The sequence below is a fragment of the Zingiber officinale genome, chromosome 1B, assembly GCF_018446385.1.
Source record: "Zingiber officinale cultivar Zhangliang chromosome 1B, Zo_v1.1, whole genome shotgun sequence".
Lineage (NCBI taxonomy): Eukaryota > Viridiplantae > Streptophyta > Magnoliopsida > Zingiberales > Zingiberaceae > Zingiber > Zingiber officinale.
In genome coordinates, this window is record NC_055986.1 from 166034968 (window position 1) to 166049498 (window position 14531).

The 14531-nt window shown below is 42.6% G+C and overlaps 1 protein-coding gene across 1 annotated transcript; it reads right to left on the reverse strand.

The window, feature by feature from the left end:
• Nucleotides 1-11352: 11352 nt before the first annotated feature.
• Nucleotides 11353-13957, reverse strand: LOC121989204 (protein indeterminate-domain 16-like). Its single transcript, XM_042543102.1, has 3 exons — nucleotides 13502-13957; nucleotides 12941-13340; nucleotides 11353-12391 (listed from the first exon to the last, which is right to left on the reverse strand). The coding sequence occupies exons 1-3, from the start codon at nucleotides 13590-13592 to the stop codon at nucleotides 11611-11613; spliced, it is 1272 nt and encodes a 423-aa protein (XP_042399036.1). The 5' UTR covers nucleotides 13593-13957; the 3' UTR covers nucleotides 11353-11610.
• Between the last annotated feature and the right edge of the window lie 574 nt (nucleotides 13958-14531).

Sequence of the window (14531 nt, forward strand, 5' to 3'; positions counted from 1 at the left end):
TATTAGGCACCAAGGAGATCAGATCTGACATTCACTAGCTCCTTCTCCATTCATCGATTGCCACGTGTTGTGAAAAAGACATATGGGAGATCAGATCCGACATCTATTATCCACTTCTCCATTCATTGATTGTCATGTATTGAAAGAAGAAATCTAGGAGACCAGATCTGATATCCACTACTACTCTACCCACTCAAAAGATGCCATGTATGTCTAACAAAAGGTTTCAAAGTCTGATACACGTTGGAAGCTAATCCTGGTGCTCGGTGGAAGCTGGTTTTGGTGCTCGATAGGAGTTAATCCTGGTGCCCGGTAGAAGCTGGTTCTGGTGCATGGTGGAAGCTAATCCTAGTAAGATAGCTTTGATGCTCGGTGGGAGCTAATCTTGGTGCTCGGTAGATGTTACGATTTCGCAAGTGCACGGATTCGTCGTCAGTAATAAAGATTATCGATCCCACGAGGACTGGTTATAAGCACTAGCAATGGTTCACTTAGGATTAGTTAAACTACCGATGGTTGTAAGTTATCTAAAGAAAAGAGATTGGGAAACGAAAATGAGAACTAGTGAAGTGAGAGTAATTAACTTGGTTTATTAAGAGTTATAGGAGTTCGATTTCATTGTGGTGGTATTGATGTATCACTTTCTACCCTTCACTTATTGTCCGTCAATATGCATTCGTCGGAAGCTAAAGCAACCATCTTTAAGCGCTAAATAGAGAAGATCTCTGTGAAATCCTGTTACGATTAACCCCTGTCACTAGGGCGCCTCGGTAGATCACAAGAATGCAACTCTAATTGGTGCCATTAAGGATAGAAATAAGGGCTTGATTTGGTCTCTTACTTCCTTGTGGAGAAGTTGTCTCTCCTTTCAAGGAAATACCTTAGATGTCCGTGAACGGGTTACCCCTGTCACTAGGGCCCCTTGGGTATACGATCTAGGATACTCTCTCTACGAGGTTAGCAATTCCTACATAATCAACTAATACGATATGGAAATCTAGCAACAAGTCTCATGCATAGTAGTTGAAACAAAGCAAGCGAAATCATCCAATGAATAAAGGCATAAATATGAGTCTTACATCAAAACCAATCCACAACTACTCCCTAATCCTAGAACAAGGAATCTACTCCATAGACGTCGGAGAAAAACCCGAAGACATAATGTAATCAAGCATACAATCCTCAAACAAGAAGAGAGAAAGAGAAATGATGCTTATCCAACGACGACGAGTGATTTTCGGATCCAATCCTTTGCTTTTGGAGTTGATATGGTGATGAAGGATCGTTGGACGGAGGTCCTAGACAGCTTGGAACGACACCAAGGCAATTCTCCCTTTGACGGCTCGCTCTTTTCCTGGGAGAAGGGTTAGAAACCCTTTTTATAGGCTAGGGTAAGGTGCCGCGACACGACCATGCATATGTGGCACGACCGTGCAGATGTGGCACGATCATGCCTTGTTTTGCTTCTGGCTGCGCTGCACGACCGTGTGGATCTGGGGCTCGGCTCCTGGGACACGGCCATGTAGGATCGCATGGTCGTGTATGGCTTGGCTGCTGGTCGTGGGGGGGGGGGGCACGACCGTGCAAGTTTGCACGGCCTTGCAAGGATCCACCTCTGTTCCGTGTTCTCTGCCTCGTTCCGGTGCGTCGACAATTGTTGTTTTTGCTCCGAAAGTTATCTATGTCAACACAAAATCAAACAAAGAGCAGATCTCCGAACAAAAGAATATTTATGATGAGTATATGATAAAAGAGACGATCATGCAAAGAATATATACACATAAAGCAAGTGAATGTGCGTTAAAACATGCATAAATGATCATAATATTTACACACATCACACCCCCAGACTTGAACCTTTGCTTGTACTCAAGCAAAATGTTGCAAACTATGTTCATGAGTTCCTACAGTGTTTCATAATCCCTAGTGCATTCGCCTAACTCTATCAACTAGTTTCATTGGTAAGCATGATTGTGAAGTAACCTAAGTATGACCTAAGCATAAGTTCTTTGTGCTCAGTGCAATAAGTAACTCAAACTCTTCAAGTTCCAATTCTCTATCTTAGTTAAGTCGTAATACAATTGAGTTCCCAATGTTCCCTGTGATAGGCACTTACCTGCCACACACTTGGTTCGTTTTCCTTAAATTACACAAGGTATCAAAGGATACTACTCGGAATCAAGAGAAACATAACATTTATTTCCCCAGTAACCTAACTCGGTCTCAAAGGAGTAAATTATTAGTTTCCACTCACGACAACTGTTTTTTATCCCTTATTCATTTTTTTTGGTGCTATAGAGATGTAGCACTAATCACAAATGCGAGATGCATATGTTGGGATTTAGATTTTTCCAAATGAGCTTCCATGATCTGAGGTCATCCAGTAACAAAAATGTAAATAAGAAATCATCATGGGAACAAAAATACTAAACAATTTCGATGAATCATAACTATTTCAAAAATATTTCTACTATTCAAGCTTAAGTACTTAAGTGTAGTGAAAATAAGATCCTTAAGGTTAGGCCAAAACTTATACCAAACTCCATACAATACTTAGCTTATTTCATGCTACTAAAGATAGAGAAAGGAGATTCACCAAACATACTAACACTATCTTGACAACACATGAACTAAGAAAATGCTAGACATTTTACTATCGGATAAGTTAGCAAAGTAGAAGGTTTGATGTTCTCAAATATGCCTCAAAATTATTATTTTTTATTTTTTTCATAAAAAAACGATGAAGAACTACAAGTAGGAAAGTGCAAATGATATGCAAGTAGAAATATGAAACTAATAAAATGCGAATAAACAAAACAGACTAATAAAATATGCAGAAAGAAAAGAAAAACTCGACTCAGGTTGCGTAGACACAACACTCCCCAGACTTAAACTTTTCATCATTCCGATAAAATCAATACGGTGGCAGGGGTGGGGGATAAGAGGGTCCCCGATGTGTGCCGGAGGGAAATCTAGGCATATCAGGAAGATGACCAATGTGTTGATGATATTGATAAAGGGCATCTACTTGTTGTCTAGTAATATCCATATCATCTATAAAATTTCTTATTCTTTTCTGGTCAACCTCATAATCCTGAACGAATCCAGACACTTGACTATGGAAATCCCTAGTAAGCTGAAAATGATCATGTACCTCCCTAAAATGGTCATCAGATAACTTGAAATGACCCTCCAACAATTGTTGTTGGGTATTTTGCTTCTCATGGAGGGAGTCTAAGGAGGCACGGAAGTCAGAAAAATCAAATCTAGAAGGTCCCGTTCCATAGGCAAAAGAGTTCCTAGGAGGTTCCGAATATCTGGAAGGTTGCGGGAATCCTGATGATGAGGGCTCTTGGTCGTACTCGATTTCTTCTATAATGGAGGGAACAGTTTCGGGGATTAAGTCAGTAATCACCCAGTTTGTGGGGTTGCGAATTGAAGTGCGCTCGGGGCAAGGAAGGGATAATGGAAAATCATTGTTCCTAGGGAAGCCGAACTCATTCTCATCCCGACAAATCATCTTCATTGCAAGATAAGAATCAATGTCGATCTTGTCATTACCATGAATGACCTCTAACCCATCAAGTTCACAACCCAGATTGAATGCTATTTAAGTGATCAATCCACCAAACACTATCATTCCCGATGATGCCTTAGCTGCCCTCAACAAATTTTGTAAGAAATGAAATCCGGAATCAAAATCTACTTTATTCAACATCGCCCAAAGAGAGTAAAGCTCTACCTTTCTAACCATCCCATCACTCTCTCCTCGACCAAAAATTATTTTACTCATCACTCGGTGATGGTATCTAAAGGTCGGGTTTTGCATGTGGGATGCCTTAGCTCTAGAGGGTTTGTAAGGATCCTTTGATCCGGTAATTGATGTCCACAATTCATTCCATTTTATCTCCTCATCAAATCTACAGGTACCACCAATAGGTAAACTAAAATAATTATTAAAATCACTAAACGTCCACCGAACTTCTTTATTCATCAACCTAAAAGTTATGATCCCTACGTAGTCATCCTCAGACGAAAATTTAACATCAATTGAGCTCAAAAATTCAAGGACTAGGCGGGGGTAAGTCGGTAAATAAGCGTACATAATATCATTCTAGTCTAAGGAACTAATCATTCAATCTACGTCATCCCTAATTCCTAGCATATCCAAAGTAGTGGGATTCATATATCTAGTACATATAATTCTTCTAGCGACAAGGAAATCATATCTAGCTTTATGTTTATGATTTCTAAAAATAATATTAAACTCATTTTCGTTACCTTCGTCACGCGCCACCTTTTTTCCTTTGCCTTTGGAAGAAGAAGTCTTTCCCTTGCCTTTGTCGCCTCCCGGCACATCTCTTTCGTCAGATCCACCGCTTCCTCGACGAAGTCTCTTCAAGATTTGCGATATGATGTGCAAGGTAAACTTTGAGGAATTTCTTGTAGGTGGAGATGGATCTTGAGGATGGAAGAGGAGGAGAAAGAAGAAAAATAGGGGAGTTGTTTCTCTCTTTCCGGATTTGTGGCTTGAAGAAGTGTTAGATCTAGATGTAGATCTAAGTAAAGATGAACTTTAGAGGTAGGAATTGGGGTTTTATGAGGTATGGTGGGGAGGAGAAAACTTTTGGGAGAGAAGGAGATGTGAATTAGAGCTTTTTAGAGGGGTGGGTAGCGCACGGTCGTGCCAATTGGCACGACCCCCTCTTTTCTCTCCTCAGCCAAAATCGCACAGTCGTGCCGGTTGGCACTGCCTGTGCCTCCTTCTTCTCTGCTTTAATCGCACCGCCATGCCAATTGACACAGCCTGTGTTTCCTTCTTCACGAGTGGTCTTGCACGGTCGTGCCAATTGGCACGACCCGTGCCCTTCTTTTCTCTGCACAGGCCACACGGCCGTGCAAGGTTGCACGACCAATGGCCTTTGTCCCCCTGTTGGCTTCACACGGTCGTGTGGGGTTACACGGCCGACTCCCTTAAGTGCACGGTGACTCGCCTTTCTCCATTTTGGCTCCTCTGTCGCCTCCACGCCCATGAAACGCTCACGATTAGCTTGTGGAGGCTATGCACATCCTAAAAACGAATACCCAAAAATCAAAAAAAAATATATAATAACAGCACTCGACTGAACTTATTAGAGAAATAAAATGATAAATGGAATAATGAACTAAAATGAAAAACCTTTGGGTTGCCTCCCAAGAAGCGCTTGTTTTAGGTCTTTAGCTTGACTCCATTTTAGTTAGTGTGGACTAAACCCATGGAAGCACGGCTCTCCTCCTAGGGTTAATGCTCCAATCTGCACCTTTAGTTTCGCTCGTGTAGGACAAAGGTATTTCTTATTGCTCACTGGAGGGAACCTCTCTTGGAAACTGTATTCCTCAGCTTTGTGTATGTTCATCTTGCTAGAATTTCCCTGAGAAGAGGGGTCACAGTTAGAAGAATCAGATAAATCAAATTCTAACATTTCTTTGCCGATCTCCAATGATAACTTGTGACTTTTCACATCAATGAGGGCTCCAGCGGTGGCAAGGAATGGTCTCCCAAGGATGATTGGTATCTTGGGATCCTCCTCCATATCCAGGATAATGAAATCTGTGGGAATCATGCATCCGCCTACTTCTACTGGCACGTCTTCCACTATTCCCATTGGGTATCTACATGAATGGTCAGCTAATTGCAATGTCATAGTAGTTAGTTTAATGTTTTGGAGTTCTAACTTATTACATAACGAGTATGGAAGTAGGTTGACTTTGCTCCCAAGTCGCAGAAAGCTTTTTGTATGAGTTCTGAACCAATTTTACAAGGTATGGAAAAACTCCCCGGATCCTGAAGTTTCGATGGAATATTTGTCATAAGTAGAGCGGTGCAATTTTCTGTTAATGCTACGGTCTCAAAGTCGCCCTTCTACCTCCTGTTAGATAAAATACCCTTTAAAAATTTTACGAATTTCGGCATTTGGTGCAGTGCATCTATCAGAGGTACTTCTACGCAAATTTCCTTAATCTTTTTTAGGAATCGGTTGAATTCTCCATCCTTTTGGGAAGTTATCAGTTTATGAGGGAAAGGAATTGTCTGACTTTGTGGGAGAATTTGAAGAGTTCCTTCGACTTTCTTGGTGATCTCCTCTCTATTCCTGTTTTGGATCTGATTGGGCATTAGGGGAGAGGGTTCTTCCTCTGAGTTAAGTCCTTTCTGAGTAGTGATTTGGGGTCTCCCAAAGTTCGTCCGCTCCTCAGCTTGATGCGGTTGCAATGTTCCACCGAGTTTATATCCGACTTTCTTGGAAATGTTCCCTGTGCTCTTGAAAAAGACTGGGCTATCTGGGCTATCTGGCTGTCTTGTATCTTTTGATGTTTTTTTCGAATTTTTCAGTCTTTGAGTCAATTGATTGATCTCATTCTTCATCTCTTTTTGCTCTGAGAGAGCTTCTTCGAGCATCTTTTCGATTCTGGACAGTTGTGAAGGTTGCTGTTGTTGATAAGTCTGTTGTCCAGATGAGTAGCTCTGTTGCCCAGGTTGATAGCTTTGTTTTGCTGGTCCTTGGTCCTGATTATTCCAGTACGAAAATTTGGGTGGTTCCTCCATCCAGGGTTGTATGTGTTAGAGTACGAATTGTTTTGCTTTTGGTTGTAACTGACTATCGCATCGCATTTCTCAAGTTGATTTATCTGTGCTTGTATTGGCCCTAGGGGACAAGTATCTTGAGCGTGATCTGTACTTCCGCAAGTTTCACAAACACATACTATTGCATTGGCCGTGTTGTTTCCCATGGCCTCAAACTTCTTGGTCAGAGAGTCCAGCTTTGCAGACATGAGTGTGACTGCATCTACATCGAATTTTCCTGACGGCTTTATTTGATTCCCTGAGAAAGAACCACCAGATCTTTCGGTTGCCCACTGATGGTGATTCTGTGCCACATTCTCTATGATATCTTCAGCTTCATCAAGGCTCTTGTTCATTAATGCTCCTCCTGCAACAGAATCGAGGGATACCTTTGTGTGATAGTTGATTCCATTGTAGAATGTGTGTAGTACCAACCATTTCTCAAGGCCATGATGGGGGCATTGTCTCAGCATACTTTTGTATCTGTCCTAGACTTCAAATAATGATTCTGATTCTATCTGTTTGAAGCTTGCGATCAAATTCCTCATGTGGGCAGTTTTACTTAACGGATAGAATTTGTCCAGAAATTTCTGCTCACACTGCTCCCAAGACGTTATGTTGTTTGCTAGAAGAGAATTTAGCCACTGCTTGACTCTGTCTTTTAGGGAAAATCCAAAAAGGAGTAACCTTATTAATTCTGGAGGGACCCCGTTCACTTTTATAGTACCGCAAATCTCGTAGAAAAGCTCTAAGTGATAATTTGGATCATCGTGTGGTCCTCCTCCAAATTGATTCTAGTGGACCATGTGGATTACTGCAGGCTTGATTTCAAAATTGTTAGCTTCGATTGGCGGTCGAGTGATGCTAGATCGAACCCCTCGTGCATATGGTGTTGCGTAATCCTTCAACAGTTTGCTAGCCATTTCTGAAGATTCTTGTTCGGCTTGAAATACTTTTTGTAAGTTTCTTCTTCTCAGGAAAGTCCTATCGATCTCTGGATCGAACGGTAGAAGTTGTTCTGAAAGATTAGCTCTTCGCATGTAAAAAAACAAGATATGGAATATTTCGAGTGAAAAATTAAGGAAAATAAAATAAAATGAAATAAAGTAAAGAAAAGAGTTGAAATAATAATAATATTATTTTTTTAGCGTTTTAATAAAAATACAGAAAATAAAGAAAAACAAAAATAAAATTATTTATCTTTGAAATATAGAATATTAGAAAAAGGAGAGTTAAAGAAAAAGAAACAAAGTCTAGTCTAATCTAATATGACTTTTGCTAATGTTATGATGCAATCCCCGGCAACGGCGCCAAAAACTTGTTATGATTTCGCAAGTGCATGGATTCGTCATCAGTAATAAAGATTATTGATCCCACGAGAACTGGTTATAAGCACTAGCAATGGTTCATTTAGGATTAGATAAACTACCGATGGTTGTAAGTTATCTAAAGAAAAGAGATTGAGAAACGGAAACGAGAACTAGTGAAGAGAGATTAATTAACTTGGTTTATTAAGAGTTCTAGGAGTTCGGTTTCATTGTGGTAGTATTGATGTATCACTTTCTACCCTTCACTCATTGTCTGTCAACATACATTCGTCGGAAGCTAAAGCAACCATCCTTAAGGGTTAAATAGAGAAGATCCCTGTGAAATCCTGTTACGATCAACCCCTGTCACTAAGGCGTCTCGGTAGATCACAAGAACGCAACTCTAATTGGTGTCATTATGGATAGAAATAAGGGCTTGGTTTGGTCTCTTACTTTCTTGTGGAGAAGTTGCCTCTCCTTTCAAGAAATACCCTAGATATCCATGAACGGGTTACCCCTGTCACTAGGACTCCTCGGGTATATGATCTAGGACACTCTCTCTACGAGGTTAGCATTTCCTACACAATCAACTAATACGATATAGAAATCTAGCAACAAGTCTCATGAATAGTAGTTGAAACAAAGCAAGTGAAATCATCCAATGAATAAAGACATAAATATGAGTCTTACATCAAAACCAATCCACAACTACTTCCTAATCCTAGAGCAAGGAATCTACTCCATAGACGCCGGAGAAAAACCCGAAGACATAATGTAATCAAGCATACAATCCTCAAACAAGAAGAGAGAAAGAGAAAGGATGCTTATCCAACGACGACGAGTGATCTTCGGATCCAATCCTTTGCTTCTGGAGTTGATGTGGTGATGAAGGATCGCTGGACGGAGGTCTTGGATGGCGTGGAACGGCACCAAGGCAATTCTCCCTTTGACGGCTCGCTCTTTTCCAGGGAGAAGGGTTACAAACCCTTTTTATAGGCTAGGGTACGGCGCCGCGGCACGACCGTGCAAATGTGGCACAGCCGTGCCTTCTTTTGCTTCTGGTCGCGCTGCATGACCGTGCCAATTGGCATATCGTGTGGATCTGGGGCTCGGCTCCTGGGACACGGCCGTGTAGGATCTCACGGCCGTGTATGGCTTGTCTGCTGGTCGGGGGGAGGGGGGGCACGACCATGCAAGGATCCACTTCTTTTGGCAGCACGGCCGTGCATTGTTCTTCCTTTGTTTGGTCACACGGTCATGCGAGGTTGCACGACCGTGTTCTCTGCCTCGTTTCGGTGCGTCGACAATCGTTGTTTTTGCTTCGAAAATTATTTCTGTCAACACAAAATCAAACAAAGAGAAGATCTCCGAACAAAAGAGTATTTATGATGAGTATATGATAAAAAAGACGATCATGCAAAGAATATATATGCATAAAACAAGTGAATGTACGTTAAAATATGCATAAATGATCATAATATTTACGTACATCAATAGAAGTTATTCCTAATGCTCGATGGAAGCTATTTCTAGTGTTTAGTGGAAGTTGATTTTGATGCTCGGTGGAAGCTTAATCATGGTGCTTGTGAGAGCACCTAATACGTGACAATCAATGTATATGAACACCTGATATATACCGTACTTCTGTGAATATCTAATATTATTTTTTTATTTGATATTGTACCCTAATCTTTAAACCCTAAAGCCTGAATGGCTAGACCCTATGCTTTTAAAAAAACAAAAAATATGGTACACTGCAGGCACGCACTGCATGGTGAGCGACATAACAATAGAGCGTGAGTGTTGTGTTGAAATTTAATCTAAATTATGAATACAAATTTCACTATACATCTTAATGAGAAGTATCAAAATTCTGTTAGGAGAGTAAAATTCAAAACACTACTGTCGTAGCTTAAAATTTAAGGGTTTAAAGTCCCTATCCAGCTTACCACTCCAAGGAAATTAAAGATGGTCCTAGATTGTCTGAAAAAAAAATATATATATATAGAAAGGATTTTTTATTATTATTTTGTTTCTTCTGATTCGAATATGAATGATCCAACAACAACACCCAACCCTAGAGGAGGAGGAGCTGAGGCAACTTAATCATTAGTCTTTTTACACACTGACGCATGATGAAGAAGGAAAGAAGGAAAGAAAGAAGCAGGGTTTTGACTGAGTTATTAGGAAAGGAAGACCATTGTCCTCTCCACAAAAGATCGAGAGCCCCTGTCAATCCCTACAACTGTACCCAAGTCCAATGAGACAAAGGAAGGGTGGAGCAAAACAAAGCAAAAGGCTACGCTGAAACATAGCTGATGAACCACAATGAGCCAAGAGCCCACCCCCACTGCCCCCCTGGCCCTGCCATCTCCTGACCTCCTCTGCCTCCTCCTGCACAAAGCCTAACCAATGCCAGTCGCTGCCAAGCTCAAACTCACATACGCGCGAGGCACTCACCCAAAGTGAAAAAAAAAGCCAGAAAGGTTAAAAAAGAAGATCAGAGGAAAAAAAAAAACAAATTAAAACAAGAGCATCAGCTCATTTAAAGCTTCTGTAGCCTTTTCTTTAGCACTCGTTGAATTGGTATTTTAAAAGTATGATATACGGGTGGCGATGCGAATGGAACCAGATGCGTGAGAAGAAAAAAAAGATGCTTTTGTTTGTTTCAACCTTTCTCTTCGCTGTTGCTCCTGCTGCCTTTTCAGAGTCGCGTACATGAGCGCACGAAAGAGAGAGGGAGAGAGAGGGCGAGGGGGCAGAGTGGCACTGAATACCATGCCATAGCAATTGATGTTCTCGTCATGAATGATGCCTGTGTTTGTTTGTGTGTTTGTATGCTGTCTACTTCAATGGCGTAGGGACCAACAGTAATGAAAAGTACCATGGCAAACTGAAGCTCTGACCTCCACACCAACACAGAGGCACATTCATCACCAACACATTGACACATTCATCACACACACCTCTCTCTCTTTCTCTCTCTCCCTCCCTCCCTGAATCTATCTGTAGCCTAGAGAGACAAGAGCTACTGCTGCGACTTGCACTATCGAATTGGCTCTCGACTTTTATCTCTTGCTATCTAGATAGTGGATTTGGGTCAGCATTTGCTCAGTCTTGTTGCCTTGCACTGCTCTCTTGCTTACTCAGCTGCATGCCACACTATATCCTAATTAGAACCTCTGCTCTTGCAAGTACATGCCTATTATAATTCGCTAAATACAATGCTGAAGAGCATGCAGCAGGCGGGCTCTCGAATCAGATCGCCATGAGAAGAAGACATCTCCTTCTAGCTACCTATATATATCTTTCTTTTATTAATTAATCAACCATTTGGAAAGCATTGCTTCTCCGGATCATGATCGAGCAAGCAATTTAATTAAGCTGAAATATTATTAGGAAGATAATGGATTAGTTATTTAATTATGAATTAGCATATATATATATATAAAGATGGAGATGATGATTGATGAACATTGAACATAAAATATATTACAATCCAATTGCATGTCTCAATAGCACGACGTTCGATATTAATTTACATGCATCACCCAACAATATTAATTATATTTAGGGAGAGATAGAGAGAATTAAGGAGAAAATGGAGAAGAGGATCTATATAATATCGATCATTGGAATGCAGTTATATTAATTAATTGAGTTGTGGCAATAAGTTGGAGGGAGGTAGATATAGCTAGCTAGCTAGATCTTTTCCCGGCGGTTACGGCCGTCGTTCGTCATGTCCTCCTCGCCCTCGGTGACCACCGACGACATGTAGCTGACGACGAAGGAGTTGTTCTCCTCGGAGGCCGTCACCGCCGGCACTTGGAACTGCTGCCGGCAGGCGTAGCACGTGACCTGCAGCAGCGCGGCGTTGATCTGCCTCACGGCGCCGTCGCGGATGGCGTGCGCCCGGCTGAGCTCCGCCTGCGCCTGCTGCCGTATCCGCTTCGCGTTCTCCAGCTCGTGCTCGGCCAGCTCCAGCTGCCTCCTCGCCTGCTGCCTCGCCTCGTCGGCCAGCGACTTCTCCACCATCGCCCGCTTCAGCTGCTCCACCACCGACCCGTGATCGTTCTCGGAGCGGCGGGCGGGCTCCTCGTCGGCCGGGGGTCCGATCGACAGCTGCAATCTCGTCGCATCCATCGCTTCCTCCTTCGCCGGAGACGTTAACGCGGGGGCGGAGGAACCCGCAGGGCGGGTGTGAGCGGGAAGGAGTTGGAGCTCGTTGCGGCGGTGCGGGTGAATTACGGACCTAGAGGAAGACGGTTGATCGGCGCCGAGGTAGGGATGGATGGCCATTCTCAGGGCGGGCCCTGCGGGCCAAGTGCCGGGGGCGAAGTTGGTGTCGCTGGAGGGGCTAGGGCTGGAGGTCGTCCTGGACAAGCACGCCGCCGCCGCCGCCGCCGTTGCCGGCCCTACGTGGAGGTCCGCCCGAGCTCCGCCGGAAGTGCACGTGTCCTGGTGCTCGATGAAGCTCTCCACTCTGCATGCGGCGGCCGCGCCGATCATTAAAAAATAAAATTTAGCTAGCCAAATAATAAAATAATTTACCAAGATCCAGCTGCCGCATGAATATGTATATATAAATGTGGCAATAGATAGAAACACTCTCGAATGAGTTAAATTTCAATCAGCAAATTGAGAATGATCAGTTCTTTCATAATCATATCCATTTACAAAAATCTAAATTTGAGAGAGAGAGAGAGAGAGAGATGGCAATTAAATGGCAGAAGAGGGAAAGCTGCTTAGTATTGGGAATTGTGTGTGATCGTCTGCTGGAACTGGAGATCAATTTAGGAAACCCTATCAAGATGCGTACGATATATTTATAAATATAAATTGATCTAAAGATCTGGATCCTGGCTTAAATAGATAGTAAAAAAAAAAATGCGTATGCGTGCAGGAGGAAATTAAAGAGAAAAGAAAATTAATGATTAAAACTGAGATTTAATTAATTAATTAATTAGTTGGAAGAAGGAAGAGAGAGAGAGAGAGAGAGAGAGAGAGAGAGAGAGATATTAATGAATTGGACCTGGAGAAGACGCGGCCGCAGTCGCAGGAGTGGCCGCGGGTGCCGCAGGTCTTGAGGTGCGCCTTGTAGTCGGACTGGACGGCGTAGGCCTTGGAGCACTTGGCGCAGACCCACTGGCGGTGGTTGCTGTGCTTGCGGCGGAAGTGCTTCTTGATGCCGACCAAATCGCCGAGGGCGTGGCAGGGGTCGTGGTGCAGGCAGCTCGGCTCCGGGCACACGAACACCCGCTTCCGCACCTCCGACGCCTCCCGCTTCAGCAGCTTCCACGGCACCTTGTGCCGCCGCCGGTGCATCTGCAGGTTCTGGTCCCGCTGGAACCCCTGGTTGCAGATCTCGCACACGTACCGGTCCGACTCCAGCAGCGTCCGCGGCGACAGCGACACCACCTCCGCGTCCGGATCTATATTTATATTTATATATACACACACACATCCCGGCCGACGATCGATCAATTCAATTCAATTCCCGATCACACAAAGACAAAGACAAAGACAAAGGCAAATCGAAGAGTACTAACTAACTAATCGACTCGAACATTAATTAATTAATTAACTAACTAACCTGGAGTCCCCGCCGGCCGCCGCTTTTTCTTGCCTCCCCCCACATTGAAGCCGAGCGGAGACGGAGGAGCCGGCGACGGAGAGCCTAACATTGAACTACCTACCTAGCGATATGGATCGCGCAAAATAGTGAGCGAGTGAGCTATAAGTAGGCAGAGAACGGCCAAGGCCCAAGAAGAAGGGAAGTTCTCAGGCCAGCCTTCCTCAAGAATCTTGTTTTGTGCGTTTGGAAGCGAGCTAGATATCTATGTAACACAGGAAGACAGCTTTGTAACAGCTACAAGCTCAATTCAATTGAGGAGATCCATAACAATAATAATAATAATATTATTATTATTATTATTATTTGGGGAAGATCGAGATGGAATTGGTCTTGTAATGGTGAGAGGAGGAGGATGAGGAGGAGACTGATGATGATGATCTTTCAGAAGGAGAGAAGGAGAGAAAAGAGAGAAAGAGAGACAATTAAATTGGGAGTACTGAAGGTCCACCACTACGGAGGGGATTGGGACAAAGAACAAACATCCCCACAAAGAAACAAAAGCCACCATAATTTCATCGCTACTTCCATCAGTATAAATTGCATGCATTAATGCAGCCCTGTCTCCAAATACACGTGAGATCTCTTTCCCCCTCTATTTTTTATTTCTCTCTTCCTTCTTTCTTTCACTTATTTATTACAATTATTATTATTTTTTTAATTTTATTTTGCCGTACGCATAGGAAATATACGATATTATTGCTACTATTTCTGAGAGTATGAGTATCAGGTACAGTTGCGCAGACGTCAAGGAGTGTTTTTTTTCGAGATGTTTGATAGATTTCCTCTTCCTCTATTATTGAATAATAATAATATTATTATTATTAATAAAAAAAATGATGAATTTTGTTTTGTGGAGTTTTTTTATGTTGGATGCCTTTTTCTTTCTGGGCAAACCGTGACATGTGGCCAATGAAAAAGTGTATTTGATGATGCAGGAAATACATGCATCTCCGATGGCGATTTACCAGGCCAATTATTAATGTACCGC